Source organism: Piliocolobus tephrosceles, chromosome 10 (genome assembly GCF_002776525.5).
Source record: "Piliocolobus tephrosceles isolate RC106 chromosome 10, ASM277652v3, whole genome shotgun sequence".
In the NCBI taxonomy this organism is placed as follows: domain Eukaryota; kingdom Metazoa; phylum Chordata; class Mammalia; order Primates; family Cercopithecidae; genus Piliocolobus; species Piliocolobus tephrosceles.
In genome coordinates this window covers 115,929,932-115,950,576 of record NC_045443.1, presented here as the reverse complement: position 1 = coordinate 115,950,576, position 20,645 = coordinate 115,929,932, and the positions used below count along the sequence as shown (strand labels likewise).

General features: G+C 36.9%; 1 protein-coding gene across 6 annotated transcripts in view; it reads left to right on the top strand.

The window, feature by feature from the left end:
* The window catches only part of TAOK3 (TAO kinase 3), a 226,053-nt gene that overhangs the window by 125,409 nt on the left and 79,999 nt on the right, over positions 1 to 20,645 (top strand). For all 6 annotated transcript variants that reach the window (XM_023204435.2, XM_023204461.2, XM_023204442.1 and 3 more), the window contains exons 4-9: positions 6,777 to 6,848; positions 7,911 to 8,012; positions 12,300 to 12,345; positions 13,425 to 13,521; positions 15,899 to 16,012; positions 17,782 to 17,873. In XM_023204435.2, coding sequence (XP_023060203.1) covers positions 6,777 to 6,848; positions 7,911 to 8,012; positions 12,300 to 12,345; positions 13,425 to 13,521; positions 15,899 to 16,012; positions 17,782 to 17,873 — 523 coding nt within the window. The remainder of the gene's footprint in view (positions 1 to 6,776; positions 6,849 to 7,910; positions 8,013 to 12,299; positions 12,346 to 13,424; positions 13,522 to 15,898; positions 16,013 to 17,781; positions 17,874 to 20,645) is intronic.

Genomic DNA, 20,645 nt, shown 5'->3' with positions numbered 1-20,645 from the left:
GTTCTGTCTTCTTTAGTCACAGACCCTCTTGTTACAAAGCGTTTGTATCATAAGTATACATAAAGAAGTATACACAATATACATATATATTTTAATATATAGCTTAAGAAAGAATTTAAAGGTAAATCTCTATGTAAAAACACCACCCAGGTCAAGAAATAGAATACTGCCAGCATCCCAAAAGCCCCTCTTTATGTCCTCTTCAGTCAGAACCCTCTCCCTCCCCTTAGGAGTATCCACTATTCCGATTTTTATGGTGATTATTTTCTTACTTTTCTTTATGTTTATAACCCACTTACTCTGTACTCCTAAACAATGTGAATTGGTTTTGCTTAGTTTTGAACTTTTTAAAAATGTAAACATTCTATATATTGTTTTGCTTACAGGTGTATTCTTCAGTCATCTTTGCTTTCTTTTCTTCTATTACTTTAAATCTAATTCATCTTCTCAGAATCTCTCCTGGCAAAAGTCAGTCTCTATTCGACTCTTCTCATTTAAAAAGCAGCCAAACCCTTCTTAAAGTGCTAATACTTCAGAATGACTATAATAAACCACACATGCTTTGAAACTTACTAAAAGCCATTTATAATAGTGGCAAAATGAAACCTACCTTGTAGTAGGCTGCAGAAGACCTAGTGATTTATTTGCTTTTTGGGCTAAGCCCTGTCTATTTAGCTAGCGTATGTGCTTTTTTGAAGATGAGGACTATTTCTAATGTTTCTTTACAACTCTAAAGGCTGGCACGATCCCATTTACAGTGGGCACTAAATATATATTATTTGTTGCTAATGATAGACTAGAGAAATGATACAGGTACCAGAGTGGCATTGATAAACGTAATCATTAACTGTATAGGGCCTGTATATAAATGTGAAAAGTACAGGCCTATGTATACCCATAAAGCACTAAAAAACAGATTAAAAGGGAATTAACTGACACTGTACTATAAAACTTACAAAAAGCTTTAACGTTTTATCTGTAGTGGTCACATCGGCAGTATCCTAAAAATGGATTTTCCTGTTGGCCAAAGTAATATTTATATATGTTGCTTCTTACTCCCTGCCAATAGATTTTTCCTTTTGTTACGTTTACCATTACAACCAGGAAGAACTCTGTTATCTCTTTTTTTTTTTTTTTTTTGAGACAGAGTCTCGCTCTGTCTCCCAGGCTGGAGTGCAGTGACCGGCTCTCAGCTCACTGCAAGCTCCGCCTCCCGGGTTCACACCATTCTCCTGCCTCAGCCCCGCGAGAAGCTGGGGCTACAGGCGCCCACCACCACGCCCGGCTAATTTTTTTGTATTTTTAGTAGAAACGGGGTTTCACCGTGTTTGCCAGGATGGTCTCCATCTCCTGACCTTGTGATCCGCCCGTCTCGGCCTCCCAAAGTGCTGGGATTACAGGCGTGAGCCACCGTGCCCATCTGAACTCTGTTATCTCTTATTTGGACAACTATGGTTGCCTGCTTTGGTCTCTCTTTAGTCTGTTGTGCATACCTCAGTGGCTTGAAAAAAAAATGTAAATCTGATCACATCCCCTTTCCCTATAAAGCCTTTAGGGGCTCTCCCTCGCTCTTAGGCCAAGATCAAAATCCCTACTATAGCCAGCCCACAAGGTCCTTCATAGACCCTATCTCTACCTGAACTATCTTCTCTCTCATTCTCATTGCTATAGCTCTGATTTCTTTCTTCTGATCATCCTTCCTGGAACCTTGCATAAACTGTTCTCTCTCGAACAATTTCTCCCTTCTATTTTCACCTTCTTAACTCCTGTTCATCATTTAGCTCTCAGCCTAAACCTCATTTCTTCAGGGAAGGCTTTCCTGACCTCCCTAAGTCACATCCACCATTGTTGGTTCTCAAAGTAACACATACCCTTCTTTGTGGCACATATCACAAATGCAGTTTTACATTTTGTCTTTTATCATTTTATTTTTGTTACTGTCTATCCTCCTAGAGGAGAGATAGGTACTGGGCATATTAACTCACTCTTAGCCCTAGCACTTAGCCCAATTCCTGATAAATTGTGGGCAGCTAGTAAGTATTTGTTGAATGAATGAATGATGAAGAACTCTGAGAACTTGGTACTGCTAATTAGTGCTTTTCATAAGTCATAGTCATGCTGGCCATAAACACGAGAGTCTGGCTGCTTGTATTTTTATACCTAAACACTATAATTCTGTTAGCCTCTGTAGGTCACAGCTTTTACACTAAATGCTGCCAGGTAATAAACTTAGTGTGAATTGTAAACTGGAACAGCTCTTGTAAAATCAATCAGCTGAGAGTATGTGTTATGTTCAGAGAAAATATAAATTATTAACTTGATGAAATATTTCTGTGTGTTTGGATTTACATAAGTAATTTTGAAATTTGCATCATTGGCTGGGCATTGTGGCTCACGCATGTAATCCCAGCGCTTTGGGAGGCCGAGGTGGGAGAATCACTTTAGCCCAGGAGTTTGAGACCAGCCCAGGCAACATAGTGGGAACCCATCTCTAAAAAAAAAATTAAAAAAAATAAAAAATAAATTAGCAGCGTTAACAAATGAAATAGTAAGAAACTGTACTAAAGGAAAACAAACCAAAAAGGGACTGAGCATATTCATTTTTGTATTCACCTAAACACAACTCTAAAGTTTGTAGGTTTCTAGATCACCTTTTTTGAACTCAGTATATTATCCATAACCCACCTAAAGCAAATAGTTTAGTTCTGTCTTTCTAGATATAATTACCTTTTAGTTGGGGATCAAAAAATAGGGCAAAAAGAAAAGCTTTTTCACTTTTTAAATTTTTATTTATTCATTTATTTAGAGACAGGGTCTCTTACTCTGTCACCCAGGCTGGAGTGCAGTGGTGTGATCATAGCTCACTATTACCTTGAACCCTTGGGCTCAAGCAATCCTACTTATCCTACTTGCCTCTGCCTTCTGAGGAGGTAGCTAGGACTACAAACATGTGCCACCACACCCAGCTAATTTTGGTTTTAATTTTTTTGTAGAGACGGTTTTGCTATATTGCCCAGGCTGGTTCCAAACTCCTGGGCTCAAATGATCCTCCTGTCTCAGCCTCCTTTTTTTTTTTTTTTTTTAAACAAAGTCTCACTCTGTCACTGAGGCTGGAGTACAGTGGCGCAAACTTGGCTCACTGCAACCTCTGCCTCCTGGGTACAAGCAATTCTCCTGCCTCAGCCTCCCAAGTAGCTGGGATTACAGACGTGTGCCACCACGCCCTGCTGATTTTTGTATTTTTAGTAGAGATAGGCTTTCACCATGTTGGCCAGACTGGTCTCGAACTCCTGACCTCAGGCGATCCACCCACCTTGGCCTCCCAAAGTGCTGGGATTACGGGAGTGAGCCACCACGCCTGACCTGCCTCCTAAATTAACATAATTTTTTATATTTGTCTATAAAATAGCAAAACGTATAGCTGTAAAATGTTTAAAAATATAAACACATAATAGTAAGTTCTTAAGTATTTCTTGCATCAATGATCTTGGTAATAGTTACTGAGACCATTGAGACTATTGGAATAGTTACTGAGACCATGAATGTCAGTTTCCAGAATAAAACTTGAAATGATAGAGGCTGTAGTCATTCGTAATACTGTATGTACTGGAAAGCTGAGACCCCATTGGTACTTTTCTTTTTCTGTACTAAAACATTGATTTTTTTTTGTTTTTTAAGTTTCGATCTAGCATGTTTTGACTTTTTGCCAGTATAAAAAGTTCACATCTATAGCATAATCAACATTTGCACTAAAAAGTTCACATCTATAGAATAATCAACATGGAAATGTTTTTCAAATTTCAAGTCTCTGCCTATACATTAAGATGTATAAGTGAGTGGAAGCATTAAGTTCTAGTCAGTGATTATCCTATAAATGTAAGAAATATATTTTTATTTTAGGGTGGTTATTTTTTCATGTTTTTAGGTCCAAATATAGCATTGATTATAAATAACCTTAATAAACAATTAAATAATACTATCTGATTTTATTTCGTGGTCTTTTTTTTTTTTTAGTAATGGTTAATTATTTTTTAAAACCTCACAAGGTAAAATTTCTTGTTGCCTCAATATTTCCTAAATCTTTCCCAGGCTCCTTAAGCTGCACTATATATATTGATGCCTCAAATATCTACTTTTCAGATATAGTCCCTCTAACCTTCATTGTAATACTGAATTTACATCAGCTTTTATTTGTGATTGCTGTATAAGCACAGTTTGGTGTTAAAGTTTAAAAGCCAGATCAGTGTGAGAGATTTTTGTTTTTAACAAAAGTCAGTCTGTACTTTCTAAATCCATAAAATATCTAAAATGTGCTTTTGTGGAGTTCTACAGATCTGAAAATTATGACTAGTGGATAGCTCATTAATATATAATAGGTACTTTTAATGCTGTTTAAAAGAATCTCTTGTAGTATGTTATTGTGGGGTTTTTTTTTTTTCATTTTGACATTCCATAAGAATCTGTGGTCAAATTATTTTTACATAGTACATTATTGTTTATTGTTTGAATTAACCATTTTTAAAAATCATAAATCATTGTTATATCTGAGGAGGTTCATTTTACATTAGTTGTATTTAAGAAAATGATTATGAATTTTTCTCTAAAATTGTTAACCTGACTTTATCAGTGAATGAATTCCAATCTTTTACTTCAGAACCACTGCGATAGCTTTATTGGTCCACAATGATAATAATATCACAGAAGCAAAATAGCTTACCTACATTAGGGTTATGGCACTGATGCAGGGGTAGTCTTTTAATGTCTTGTATTTATTTTTATGAAAATTTTAAGAAAACTAATAGTTTTAAATATTTTAAATAAGTTGAGGCTGGGAGCAGTAGCTCACGCCTATAATTCCAGTACTTTGGGAGGCTGAGGCGGGCAGATTACTTGAGGCCAGGAGTTTGAGACCAGCCTGGCCAATATGGTGAAACCCTGTCTCTACTACATATATCAAACTTAGACTGGCATGATGGTGGGTACCTGTAATCCCAGCTACTCAAGAGGCTGTGGTGGGAGGATTGCTTGAGCCTGGGAGGCAGAGGTTGCAGTGAGCTGAGATCGTACCACTGCACTCCAGCCTAGATGACAGAGCAAGATCCTATCTTTTAAAAAAAAAAAAAAAAAAGTGTGTGTGTGTGTGTGTGTGTGTGTACATATGTACGTATATCTTGAGTAAGTTGAGAGGAAAAGACTATTACTTGAATTATTAATGGTTTTCATGTGTACTTTCAATGAACAGTTATATTTGGAGTATGGAGAAGACAAGTAGATATAATTGTGAGACAAGGCAACCTCTATAGATAAAAAATACACATATATACATACATAAATGTAGATGTGTTTATATGTAATATAGTCTTATTATAAAATGTAAGTAATCCTGAAAACGAGAGTCCCCCTTAGGATTAATCTTACTTTCTGCTATACTGTTCAATACAGTAGCAAGTAGGCACATTAACTATTCAAATTTAAATTTATTAATATTAAATAAAAATTTAAATTTATTTTCTCAGTCACACTGGCCACATTTCACATGCTACTCTGTTGGACAATCTAGAAATAGAACTGTCCCATCATCATAGAAAGTTCTCTATCAGATAGCACTGCTCCAGGGATTATCATTGATATATATTCTGGTATAAATTCTTTTATGATTTTTTCTACACATGTACTCGCATTATTACTATTTTGCAAAAATTGGATTCTACTTTATAGCTTGTTTATGACAAAAACATTTTTAACATCCTTTCATATTACATTGCACATAGATTACCTCATTCCTTAAGTGGTTATTTCATTATATGGTCATATCATATTTATTTATTTAACTGGTTCTCCATTGATGGACAGTCTACAAGGTGAAATCAGTATGGATAATTTGGGAATATGACATTTTTTGTTTGGTTTGATATATTAAACCCTAATCATTTTTTATATTACAATCTTTGCATGTATCCAGAAAAGGATACAGAAAAACTGTACATTAAAATGGGAGTGGAAATGTCTATTTAGCCTATCAAAAATTGAAGCATCTTTGAACTGTGATACTGCAGTATGGAGATATTATTTTAAATAATAATATCAGGCCAGTTACGGTAGCTCACGTCTGTAATCCAAGCACTTTGGGAGGCTGAGGCAGGTGGGTCATGTGAGGTCAGGAGTTTGAGACCAGCCTAGCCAACATGGTGAAATCCTGTCTCTACTAAAAATACAAAAGTTAGCCAGGCATGGTGGTGGGTGCCTGTAATCCCAGCTATTTGAGAGACTGAAGCAGGAAAATAGCTTGAACCCAGGAGGCGGAGGCTGCAGTGAGCCGAGATTGTGCCAGTACACTTAAGCATGAGCGACACAGCTAGACTCCCTTCTCCAAAAATAAAATAAAACAAAAAAGTCTCTAGCTGCCAGGTGCAGTGGCTCACACCTGTAATCAATCCCAGCACTTTGGGAGGCTGAGGCGGGTGGATCATTTGAGGCCAGGAGTTCAAGACCAGCCTGGTCAACATGGTGAAACCCCCTTTCTACTAAAAATACAAAAAACATTAGCTTGGCATGGTGGTGCGTGCCTGTAATCCCAGCTACTTGGGAGGCTGAAACAGGAGAATCGCTTGAACCCAAGAGGTGTAGGTTGCAGTGAGCTGCACTCCAGCCTGAGGGACAGAGTGAGACTGTCAATAAATAAATATGTAAATAAATAGTCTCTAGTCAAATATTTAAGTTAAATTGGCTGAAACATCACTAATTCTTTTTCTTTTTCTTCTACCCTCTTAACACAGGCTACAAATGCTCACACCAATGAGGTGGTGGCAATTAAGAAGATGTCCTATAGTGGGAAGCAGACCCATGAGGTAAGATAGAGACAGTTGTATACCTAAACTGAAATAAGCAAGTTAGTATGAAATTAACAAAATTCTTTAAACCTTTTTTAGAACAATTTTTTTTTCCTCCTTGTGGAGCATATAATAAAAGATTCTGTAGTTTTTCATACAAATGTGTGAACATTCATAATTACTTTTAAAAAGGCGAATGTTCTAGCTCAATTAACTATTTTGCAGGCTGGTTGAGGTGGCTCAGGCCTGTAATCCCATCACTTTGGGAAGCCAAGGCTGGAGGATTGCTTGAGCCCAGGAGCTCAAAACAAGCCTGAGCAATATGGTGAGACCCCACCTCTACAAAACATCAAAAAAACTAGCTGGGTGTGGTGGTGTGTGACTATAGTCCAGCCATTCGGGAGGCTGAAGTGGGAGGATTACTTGAGCCTGGGACATGAAGGCTTCAGTGAGCCATGATTGCAACACTGTAGTCTAGCCTGGGTGCCTGAAAAGAGAAAAAAAAAAACTATTTTGCAGACTAGAACATAGGTACGTGTAATGGCTTTTTTGTAATGTTTTTGGTGATAGATTTGTGTTTACATGTATTCAAACTAAAGAAATAGCATGTTTAGGCCAGGCACAGTGTCTCAAGTCTGTGATCCCAGCACTTTGGGAGGCTGAGGCAGGCAGATCACCTGAGGTCAGTAGTTCGAGACCAACCTGGCCAACACAGAGAAATCTCGTCTCTACTAAAAATACAAAAAAATTACTTCGGTTTGGTGGCGCACGCCTGTAGTCCCAGCTACTTGGGAGGCACGAGAATCACTTGAACCTTGAACCGGGCAGCAGAGGTTGCAGTGAGCCGAGATCACACCACTGCACTCCAGCCTGGGCAACAGAGCAAGACGCTGTCTCAATTAAAAAAAAAAAAAGGAGACAGAGAGAAAGAAATAGCATGTTTACATAGCTTCTTCATTTATTAAACATTTACTTTATGTCCATTTATAATAATATAAATAATATATATGTATGCTTGATAGGAAATACTATTTTCCTATCAAAAATTAAATTAAAATGTTTCCTTTCTGACTTCAATAGAAATGGCAAGATATTCTTAAGGAAGTTAAATTTTTACGACAATTGAAGCATCCTAATACTATTGAGTACAAAGGCTGTTACTTGAAAGAGCACACTGCTTGGGTAAGTCGAAGGACCTCCGTTATCTTTCTTTTACTGTTACTTTTTTTTTTCTTTTTTCTATTATCTATTTGATAATAGAACTATTAATTTCATTTCTGTTCCATTTAACTTTTATTATCAGTATTTAACATTTGTTAATACCTTAGTGTGTCATATGGTATACATTCCATAAGATTAAATTATATCTAGCCTATGGAAATTCCATTCTATGAACACTCAAAGAGATGGTGAAAAGTTGACATCATTTTATAATTATATGTTTGTAAAAGCAAAAGGCCCAGCCTTATATTCTCATCCTAGAATTTTTATCTTTGTCGTTTCTCATCCTCCACTCCAGTTCCCCCATATTTGGAATTGTCCTTGATGTTTTAATTGCTATGTGATTTTTACCAAACAGGGGCCACCATATGATTAAAATAAAAGACTTTTGTTCCACTCTGTCATCTTAGTGTGATATATATATGTGTGTGTGTATGTGTCTATATATGCATGCGCGCACACACACACAGACACACATATATATTTTTTTCTTTTTCTTTCTTTTTTTTTTTTGAGACAAAGTTTCACTCTTGTTGCCCAGGCTGGAGTACAGTGGTGCGATCTCAGCTGACTACAACCTCTGCCTCCCGAGTTCAAGTGATTCTTGAACCTCAGCCTCCCAAGTAGCTGGCACTACAAGCCCATGCCACCACACCCAGCTAATTTTTTGTATTTTTAGTAGAGACAGGGTTTCACCATGTTGGCCAGGCTTGTCTTGAACTCCTAACCTCAGGTGATCCACCTGCCTCAGCCTCCCAAAATGCTGGGATTACAGGCATGAGCCATTGTGCTCGGCCCTTAGTATATTTTTATATGATTGTATTTCTGGCTTTAGGTTGGCACATTAGGCACATTTAGGACATGAAAATGTTATGTTCTCTACTTTATCAAATTGTACATTCCTACTTAAACTCCAATTTAACTAACATTTATTGTTTACCATGTACCAACTCCTTTCCTGTATGTGATATCTAATTACGGAATGGAATTTTTGTTCCTAAATAGACTATCAAACAGTATACAAACATACACATTTCTGTTCAAGCAACTGTTATGTAGAGCTATTGCTTCCATTCCAAAAATAAGAAATTAATCAAAGACGTATCTCATTATCTAGAAATCAGTTCTCTGGCAATCTCAGCTGTCTTAAAGGAATCAAGAAAGGGATTTCAAGCAGGCAGAATAAATGTTACAAAATCCAAGTGCTAAAATCTCATGTATTTCAAGTCTTCAGAAAATCCTCCACACTGTTACTTGAAGCTTGTTTTCTCTTTTTTTTTTTTTTTTTTTTTTTTTGAGACAGAGTTTTTGCTCTTGTTGCCTGGGTTGGAGTGCAATGGTGCGATCTCGGCTGACCACAACCTCCACCTGCCGGGTTCCAGTGATTCTCCTTTCTCAGCTGCCCGAGTACCACACCTGGCTAATTTTGTGTTTTTAGTAGAGACGGGGTTGCTCCATGTTGGTCAGGCTGGTCTCGAACTCCCGACCTCAGTTGATCCACCCACCTTGACCTCCCGAACTGCTGGGATTACAGGCCTGAGCCACTGCACCCAGCCACCCATTTATTCTTAGATTATATAGACTGCTAATAAGCTTGGCTACCTGGTTTCTGTCTACAACTGATCTGATAGACCAATCAGAAACAGCTCTAAGGAACTGAGCTGTTAGATACATGCATACAAGCAGGCACAAGAATAATTTGACCATACGGAAAAAGTCAGGGGAGCTAGAAAGCAGACCTAATAATTTAAAGGCAGAGCAGCCAGAGCTGTTTAGTGTCAGGAGCAAACAACCAGCTCAGGTGACTTTGTGTTATAGAATAATAGGGGAAAAAATATTTGTGACAAAAATGCTGAGTTTTTAAACATGTAATTTAAAAAATTTAATGCAGCTAGAAACATATTCATTCTATTCAGTTTTAAAGTTCTATATTCACATTTCATATACTCGGTTTAAGGAAGTTACATATGCATATTCAGTTACTTTTAAAAATTAGAAAATTATGTGATAAAATTTAGAAATGCTTCCATCAAAATTGATTAAAGAAAAAGTAGGGCACATAAAGGCTAGTGTTCATTATAACATTTACTCATGTGGAATCTTCCATTTCATAATAAGAAATAAGTTTAATGTTTCTGAATCTGTTTGTTTTTAATGTCAAGCAGAAAACTGTAGTATGGTTTCTAAATTTTAAACTTCTAAACCTTTCATTGTTCTAAATTATTCCAGAAATGCAAGGTACATACTACATAAGTATATAACTGTAAAACTATAACATACAAGACATAATTTTATGTAATATGTAACTATTATAGTATTATAAGTATGTTGTATCTAATTTAATTGCATTCTATATAATATAGAGATAGTACACTTATATTTATAATATTAATGTGTTCATATTATGTATTGATATTTATATATTGATATTTATAATATATAACTACAAAAGTATAATAGTTTCTAAATTTTAAACTTCTAGACTTCTCATATTCTAAACTATCTCAGTAATGCAAGGTACATAATATAAATATATTTTCACATTAATTTTTTTAATGAAAGGAACCAATATGTTGATATTGGTTTTGTCTAGTTTATTATAGGAAATTTATATTTCATAATAAGCATGTACTATTCTTTTAAATAATAAAGTAATAATTTGTAGGAGTGTGAATTCTTGCACGTGTGTGTGGAGATTGGTTGCTGAGCCATGATAGTTTTGACCTTGACTACAAATCAGTAGTCTTGGACACCTAAAAATCTAGGATAAGAGTAAAGAGTCCAGGCGCAGTGGCTCATGTCTATAATCCCAACACTTTGGGAGGCCAAGGCGGGCAGATCACCTGAGGTCAGGAGTTTGAGACCAACCTGACTAATATGGAGAAACCCTGTCTCTACTAAAAATACAAAATTAGCCAGGCGTGGTGGTGCATGCCTGTAGTCCCAGCTACTCGGGAGGCTGAGGCAGGAGAAATACTTGAACCCAGGAGGCGGAGGTTGCGGTGAGCCGAGATTGTGCCATTGCACTCCAGCCTGGGCAACAAGAGTGAACTCCATCTCAAAAAAAAAAAAAAAAAAAGAGTAAAGAAAGAGGTTTCTCATTTTTACTTTTAGAAAACCTCCACAGATTGCAAACCCAATAACTATCAATAACCTCCACCTCTCGAGTTCCAGCAATTCTCCAGCCTTAGCCTCCCAAGTAGCTGGGACTACAGGTGCAAGCTACTACACCAACCTAATTTTTGGTATTTTTAGTAGAGATGGGATTTCACCATGTTGACTAGGCTGGTCTTGAACTCTCGACCTCAGGTGATCCGCCTGCCTCAGCCTCCCAAAGTGCTGGGATTACAGGCGTAAGCTACTGCACCCAGCCTATCAATAGTATTATAATATTATTCTGGAAATATTTTAAGATCTAAATTTAAATAACATATATCTTAGGGATTCAAGTTAATGTAATGATACATAGCAGGCTACATCTTCAGATTCAGTTCAAAATTATATCTGTTTCTTGTTTAAAACTTTTTTTTTAAAAAAAAAAAACGTTGCAAATTCCTTTACTGTTATCCTCCCCACCACCGAACCATGTAGGGTGCAGTCTTTACTCCCTAACCCCTTTCCCGAAAAAGGTGCTACCTCCTTCCCAGACAGATGAGAGAGGGCAGGACTTCAGGCTGGACCCACCATAGGGCTCTCCCTCCCCTAGCCTGGAGCACGGGAGGGGAGGTGATGGATGGATAGTGGGCTGAGAAGAGGGGACTAGGAAGGGCTATTCCAGGCTCAGTAAAACTTTTTAAAGTGTGAGAAAAAGGAATTTACTACTTACTGGTTTATTTTATGTAACTGGTATAACCCCAATATAGATTTTACTGGCTCATGTATTTGTTTGCCACTTTCTGAGTTACAAATTTATAGTACAACATAGTCACCTGAATCCTTTTTGAAATACAGTAGTGAAGGAGTTAATAAATAAATTAGCAATCTTGGCTTCACCATTTATAGTAAATATTTCTATATCTAGTCCCCCAATAATCTTTAGGCCAATTTCAAGCAAGAAATAATAAAAAGTGGGATGATGAAAATTATAAAAATCAATTAGTGCCAGATGATGAAAATTTAGTCCAAGTTGAGGTAGATCAGAATATTTATTCACCTAGTATTCTTAGTGCCTTGGTTGGTTGGTTAGTTGGTTTCAGCGTTTTTTTAATTAACTTTCATTATTCTGAATATTATTTTAATCTCTTATAGTTGGTGATGGAATATTGCTTAGGCTCAGCCTCTGATTTATTAGAAGGTAAGAAAGAAGGAATTAAACTCTCCTTTCTGTTTTACTTTTATCAGAATATTATCTACCACCATACTAAAGTGTAGTTTGGGCAGAGTAATTGAACGATGGCTTGGGCTTTAGGGTTGTGTGGATAAGCTACGCACACTTCATCTCTTCAGTGCCACTGAAAGTGTCTGAGTGATGTTAGCAGTCTTCCTGCTGTTTTAGTTCATGGCCCATCCAGGGCAGGTACTACCAAAATGTTTGGCTAATGTGATACGGTATGTGTAGCCAAACACATCATATTCATGGATATATATGAAAGAGAGACAGTCTCACATTATATTGATATTACACCCTTTCAGAAATCTTTACTGACCCAGTTCCTCTCTGCAGATGCTGCTATAACCAGAGGCTGTGTTAAAATTTTACTTAAAAAAAAAATATCTTGAGCCAGGCACAGAGGCTAACACCTGTAATACCAGCTGCTTAGGAGTCTGAGCCAGGAGGATCACTTGAGCCCAGAAGTTCAAGGCTGCAGTGAGCTTTGATTGGAACCCTGCACTCCAGCCTGGGTAACAGAGTGAGACCCCTGTCTCAAAAAAAAAAAAAAAAAAAGAAAAAAAATTAAATCACTGTTGATCTCTGAATAGAAATTGCTTATTAGCTGCTTTCACAAATAATGAAAACCTGTAGTTTGAAGGGGTAAAGATAGCTTTGAGGCAGGGGAGAATAATGTAACCTAGAGCACTCCAGACATTTAAAATGTTGGAAGGGACTGGTTAATTTGGGCCTGGTTAATTGGAATCAGTGTGACTTGGCTTGCAACTGTTAAGTAAATTAACAATACATCATTTAAGGAATGTCAGGCTTTGTTTTATTTTTGTTTTGAAGGGTCATTTGTGTTGATGCACTTGGGTTTCCTGTTGTCTGATCACTTATTCTCTTCTGTAGAAAATCTGTATCCTATATATTTAGGTGAATGTGTTCCCAAATTGTCATGTGAGAAAGTATGTAACTCAGTCTGGTATAGCTGTATAAAATAATAAAATGAGGAATGAAACTGATCATCTACTGACTTTTTTTTTTTTTTCCCCCTTCTTCAGTTCATAAAAAACCACTTCAGGAAGTGGAGATCGCTGCCATTACTCATGGAGCCTTGCATGGACTAGCCTACCTACATTCTCATGCATTGATTCACAGGTAAGATTAGAGACCAATTATGTTTCATTTCAGTTACAGGAGTGTCTATTCCAGGAACCTTGAAAATTAGTGCATGCTCCAATTTAAGTTGCCTAAGCATTTATGGGAAGCAAATAGATTGCTGCTTCTGGATATAAAGGATAAAGTTGCCAGAATTTAGCTTCTATCTCTTATTCTCTCCTATGTATCCACAATTATATCATCTTTGTTCAGTAGGTAACTGGTCTCCAGGCTAAGTGTTGCAGGGAAATTTGAAAAGGGGTCCAGCAATCTTTAGATACTGTGTCATAAAGAAAAGAAAAGAAAATTAACCTTCCCTGCATATATTTATCTCTTAGCAGAGTTATTGTCCCTTCCTATTACAAATAACAAGCTAATGTTATATAAATATATGCTATTTTGTAACTTTAAAATATTTCATATTTCTGTATAGTTCATATGGATACTTAGGAAGATATTATCCTTACTGTATTTTGGCAGACGAAGAGACCAGGGCTCAGAAAGACTTAACTTGCCCAGAGTTTCACAGAATTTAAGTAGTATATTAAGGATTGAAACTCAAGTTTCTTAACTCCTATTCTAGGGCTTTTCTCTGCCTTGTATTTGCTCTGCCACAACACCATTCTCCTCCCTGCAACCTCCCTCCCTCCATTAACTTCTAGAGAAAGATGTTACCAATCTTTCCTCCTCTCAGTAATGAACTTTTAGTACAGTTACATTAGTGAATGAGGGGAGGAGTAGTGAAATATTAGGTAGGTATAAAGAATCTGAGATGCCTCACAAATGAAAGAAAACAACTGGCATTTACTAGGAAGAAGTGAAACTATTGGGTTATGGTTCCTCTTTTGCTTCTGTTTTAATCACCCCAGTGTAGCCATGACCACTTTACTGGTACTACAAAAGCAGAACTTCCTAAAGATAGGCAGACCGAAATCCTGCTGGGAATTAAGGACAAAGAGTGAACCTAATCATGTTAATAAATACTGATTAAATAAAATTATCATAATGTCTATGGATCTGACAACTTTTTGTAAATATATGTCTTTGGTACCAAGGTGTTAATACTACTGCCAACTTGCTTGTGATTAGTTTGCCTGCTCTTATTTAAAGTTTTTTGTGCCATTACCTTAATCTGCACATTAACTTAATGTTTTAGTCTCTATTATACTTTATCTTCTTTAGTATGTAAAATAATTTGTTGAAGAGTCAAAATACTTATAAAGAATGTTTTTTAAAATTAAAAGTAAATACTATGTCTCAGATTTTTATTGTTTTGATTTAAAAGGCAATTCAATCTCCTAATTAAAGATAAGTAAATACATGTTTCTGTTGTGAAGAAAAATAAATAATGCATTTTTTTTTAGTTCTGTCTGCCAATGCCTAATGTCACCATGAGGAAGGAAACTGAATTTTCAAGGGAAGTTTTTACAAAAGTTATTCTGAAGCATTTGAACCTTACCATTTTCAGCTTGACATAAATTTTCCTCATCTTCTCTGTTTTATCTTTTCACTGACCATCAACTTCCAATTCATGGTTTCTAGTGCTCGCTACACCTCATGCCTTTTTTAAAAAGAATAAGGAATCCATCCACACCTTCTCATTCTCAATTACCATACTGAAAAATGAATTTTTTCAATTATATTTTTAAAACTTTTTACTATATAATACGTCTATTAGCTTTAGTAGTAACCACGTGCAATTCTTTGTAGTAATACAATAGACATGCAGTTTCCTAACCCCTAATCCTTGTTTGTTTTGATCTTTCAGGGTCTTCTTTTTACCATACAGAGTTATTTTTAAAATATCACCTTCTATATAACATGTACCTCAAATGCCTTAGAGTTGCAGTTACAATTAAAGGCAGAGAGAAAGGGTCACAGGCAAGAAAGAAAAGGTATGTGTGTAGTTGAGGTTTATTGGTAGATGGTCAATACAGAATCACTGCAGGTTTGTTTAGGCTCCAAAAATGTCACATAATTTGGAAAAGCAGAAAAAGCAGTTACAATTGGCACCAATTTTCTCAGCACAGGGAATACTATTGATAACTGGATTTAGCCTTTAAGAATATGCCTTTGTAAGTATAGCAGCTGAATAGGTTTCCTTGTTCCCCATGTCTGCCTTTTTTCTCATTGTATTCCCTCCCTCTGAAGAAAGCTCTACCGTTAAGTAATTACTGTGACCTACCTGCAAGTACCCCCAGGAATCTGGGCCCCTTACGACATACAGTAATTACTAAATCTCCTAGCCATCTGAGCAAGGTGTTTTTCTGTTTTTTGTTTTTTAATAAACTTTTTGTCTTATTAATTGCATGCTCTGACCTATTCTATAATCAAAATTGAAAAGTAATTTTCTAACCCTTTTTTTTTTTTCCTATAGGGATATTAAAGCAGGAAATATTCTTCTAACAGAGCCAGGTCAGGTAAAACTAGCTGATTTTGGATCTGCCTCAATGGCTTCTCCTGCCAACTCCTTCGTGGGCACACCTTACTGGTATGTAGAATTAGACTGTATGACATAGTTTTAAAATCTGCATACATGAACTCATGGTACTGGTTTGGCTCGATTTTGTGACAGTGTCTTACCAATGTGCCTCAAAATGAGATTTCATTTGAGAAGGATAGAAAACCCACTGGCATAAAAAGAAACACTCTAGCTTAGTATAAAATTTATAGTGACTTTAAATTGTGTCATTAAGGTTGGTGTCACTGTGTGTAAACTGAGCAGGATTATCAATTCGCTGACCAAGTTCAGGTTTTCGATTTCATTTGCAGTTTCTTTTGAACTTTTCTCTTGAGGCAAAAGCCTCCAGGTAAGGACAGGGCAGCTTCTTTCACCTTCCCTCACTAGCCAACAAGCAGAGATGGTACCTTTCAGTGAAAGAAATCCAAGTTCTTGTCTTTGTTGAGTTCTCTGATAGGTTACCTAGCTTGTCAGTCTGGCTCAAGAGTTTTTCACCCTATTCTTTTCCAGATTCTTTTCCTTCCTTTCCTAGACACGTTGGAATTTCATTACGCCTTACAGAATGACTTAGACCACTGCAAAATTACTTGCCTACTAAAAATAGTCAGTCTTTGAATTTTTTTTCTATCACCAAATAACATTTACCAAGCAACTGCTTACACATCATAATAGAGTACAGTTCTGTTCAAAGCATATTAAACGGATAGGGCCCCTGCCCCCCTAATGAAGATGCATTATGGACAAACAAGTAAAGTAACATCCATTACCACAACCTGGGGTTTTTGTAGGTTTTAGTATCTTTGGAACAGCTGATTATATTGCTTTATATGACTCCATAAAGTATTTTTCATGTTGTTTAATTATTTTGAAAGAATATGGCCAGGCATGGTGGCGCATGCCTGTAATCCCAGCTACTCGGGAGGCTGAGGCATGAGAATCACTTGAACCTAGGAGGCAGAGGCTGCAGTAAGCCAAGATGGCGCCACTGCACCCCAGCCTGGGCTACAAAGTGAGACTCTCAACAACAACAACAAAAAAGAGGCCAGGCGCAGTGGCTCACGCCTGTAATCCCAGCACTTTGGGAGGGCGAGGCGAGTGGATCACTAGGTCAGGAGATCGAGACCATCCTGGTTAACATGGTGAAACCCTGTCTCTACTAAAAATACAAAAAATTAGCCAGGCATGGTGGCAGGCACCTGTAGTCCCAGCTACTCATAGTCCCAGCTGCTTCAGAGGCTGAGGCAGGAGAATGGCCTGAACCCAGGAGTGGGAGCTTGCAGTGAGCTGAGATCGCACCACTGCACTCCAGCCCGGGCGACAGAGCCAGACTCCATTTCAAAAAAAAAAAAAATTTCCTGCTTTATTTAATTACTTTAAACAATATGAAAAATACTTTATGGAACTATATAAAGCAATATAATCAGCTTTTGCAAAGTAATTATTTAAGTATTTTATGTATATTCATCCTTTACAAATATCTGTAAAGTTGCTATGATAATTATCTCCATTTTACAGAAGAGGAAATTGATGTACAGATAGGTGAAGTAACTTGCCTGAGATCAAACTGATAGTAAGGGGTGGAGCCAGTCTTTACTGAAAATAATGTATTGTGTCATGTAAATCACCAAGTAGATTATACTTTGAATAATGGTTTTCAAAATTATTTGTGTAAGGAAATAATCTCTCTAGCAGATACAATTTGAGAATACCCTTAAGAACAACTGTTTCATTGAATCACTTTACTGGAGAAATTTTTATTTTTAATCTACAACTTGAATTTTATACCTTATGTTTGGTAGGATGGCTCCAGAGGTGATCTTAGCTATGGATGAAGGACAGTATGATGGGAAAGTTGATATTTGGTCACTTGGCATCACTTGTATTGAATTGGGTGAGTAAAGAGTTATTTGTTTTCATTGTATTTTTTAAAATTCTATTTTGCAGATTAATTTTCATTGTATTTTTAAGAATCATTATAATTAGGAGTTATTCATCTGGCTATTACTTAATGAGTTACTGGTATATGTGTGCTAGGCAATGAATTTATTATATTTTTTATACTCTATAACACAGAAAATTGCTTTCTCTCTGCTACATTTTCATGTTATTAATTTTTTTTTCTTTTTTTTTTTTCAAGACAGAGCCTTGCTCTGTTACCCAGACTGGAGCACAGTGGCACACTCTTGGCTCATTGCAACCTCTACCTCCCAAGTTCAAGCAATTCTCCTGCTTTAGCCTCCTGAGTGCAGGATTATAGGGATTATAGGCACCTGCCACCAAGCCTGGCTAATTTTTGTATTTTTTTTTAGTAGAGACAGGGTTTTGCTGTGTTGGCCAGGCTGGTCTCAAACTCCTGAGCTCAAATGATCTGCCTACCTCTGCCTCCCAAAGCACTGGAATTACAGATTTGAGACACCATGCCCAGCCTCATGTTATTAATTTAATTGAAGGAGTTGAAGCAGATATGGCAGTTAACAAATGAAATACAAAGTAGTACACAGTAATATATGAAAAATACCCATTCTCCATACTATGAGTGATAATATATGTCCTACCTTTATGGGAGTTTCCATTACCTTAATTTATACTCCAACTTGTATTAGAGAAATCTGAAAAAGTAATAGAAAGCTTATCAGGGATCTGACTCTAAAACTATATTTGACCCATGTAGAGCACAACTGTGAAGAAAACCTTATGTTAGAAGATAAACCTCAGCCATGAAGTTATTCCCCAAATATTGTTGCAGTTATCTAAAACTGCCTAAAGTGCCACAGAATCTCTCCTTTGGTTGTATATTTTGAACTTTAATGTATCTTAAACTTACTTCTATCCAGTGGTATACTGGTAAATTTAACAAATGAATCTCTTGTGGAGAGGGGGAAAGGCCTTGATTTGTAGCTTTGCCAATTTCCAGGGTGTAGATACTCTACTCTAGCCAATGCTATCCACTAAATGTGAAACTGGGGAAAGATGTGCACATTGGGCCTTCCAAAGACAATATGAGCTAGCTACAGCATAATACTGCCTTTATCTACATATTTTCGTAAATTTTAAATCAAAAATGTTAAAACTTTTTTTAAAATCCGTTGTTTAAAAATTCTTTTTTTTCTTTTTTTTGAGATACAGTCTTGCTCTGTCACCCAGGCTGGATTGCAGTGGCACAATCTTGGCTCTGTCTCCTGGGTTCAAGCAATTCTTCTGCCTTAGCCTCCCAAGTAGCTGGGATCACAGACATGCACCACCACACCTGGCTAATTTTGTATTTTTAGTAGAGATGGGGTTTTGCCATGTTGGCCAGGCTGGTCTCGAACTCCTGACTTCAGATGATCCACCTGCCTCGGCCTCCCGAAGTGCTGGGATTACAGGCATGAGCCACTGTGCCTGGCCTAAAAAAATTATTCATCTAATTTTTGAAGATATTAATTTCATGTAATTCTATTCAGGTTTCCAAATTGATCCTATAAGAATTTCTGAGTTCTAGTTTGATTCACAGACTACAGTTTTCTCTCTTCCTAAAATGTTAGGCCAACTTTGGATACTTTATATTACATTGCCAATGTTTCATTGACCCCTTCCAAGAAAAACAACATATGATAAAAATGCACAATTTGTCAGGATTTTTTTTTTTTTTTACATTAAGGAAGTATTAATTTACAAAAAAAAAAAAAAACAGAATTTCTGGAGGAAAATTTGAATATTTACTTATTTTTTTCAATTAGGTAGCAGAATCACAAGGTTTGTAAATCAAAAAACATAAAAAGACATACAGTGAAAGGTATTCTTCCACCCCTGCCCTATCTACACAGTTCCTACCCCACCCCTGCCAACATACACAGGAAACCACTTTATTAACTTGTGTGTCCTTCCAGATCTTCTTAGTCAATATACAAACAAACATGAACATACATTCCTATATTCCTTTTCACACCCAAGGTAACGTATATATGTGGTTCTGTACTTTGGTTTTTCATTTAATAATATCTTGGAGATCTGTTTTATATGACTTAGACATGTTTTTCATCATTTTAATAGCATCATATTATTCCATTACATGGATATACCATAATTTATTTAACTCGTCTTGTATTGATGGATATTGAGGTGATTAATTTCTTTTTTAGGTTATAATATGGTGCTACTCTTTATTTCACTCCAAAGGAAATTGATCAAAGTTATTCATACTGATTTTGGGGGCCACTCAGCAGAAATATTTGCATGTTTTAAAAAGGGCTTATAACGAACTGCCAGCAATACTATGTAAAACTTCACAAGGCAGGCCGGACGCGGTGGTTCATGCCTGTAATCCCAGCACTTTGGGAGGCTGAGGAGGGCAGATCACGAGGTCAGAAGATGGAGACCATCCTGGCTAACACGGTGAAACCCTGTCTCTACTGAAAATACAAAACGAATTAGCCGGACATGGTGGCGGGCGACTGTAGTCCCAGCTACTCGGCAGGCAGGAGAATGGCAGGAGAGGCAGGAGAATGGCAGGCTGAGGCAGGAGAATGGCATGGCGTGAACCCGAGACGCGGAGCTTGCAGTGAGCCGAGATCGCGCCACTGCCCTCCAGCCTGGGCGACACAGCGAGACTCAGTCTCAGATAGATAGATAGATAGATAGATAGATAGATAGATAGATAGATAGATAGATAGATAGATAGATA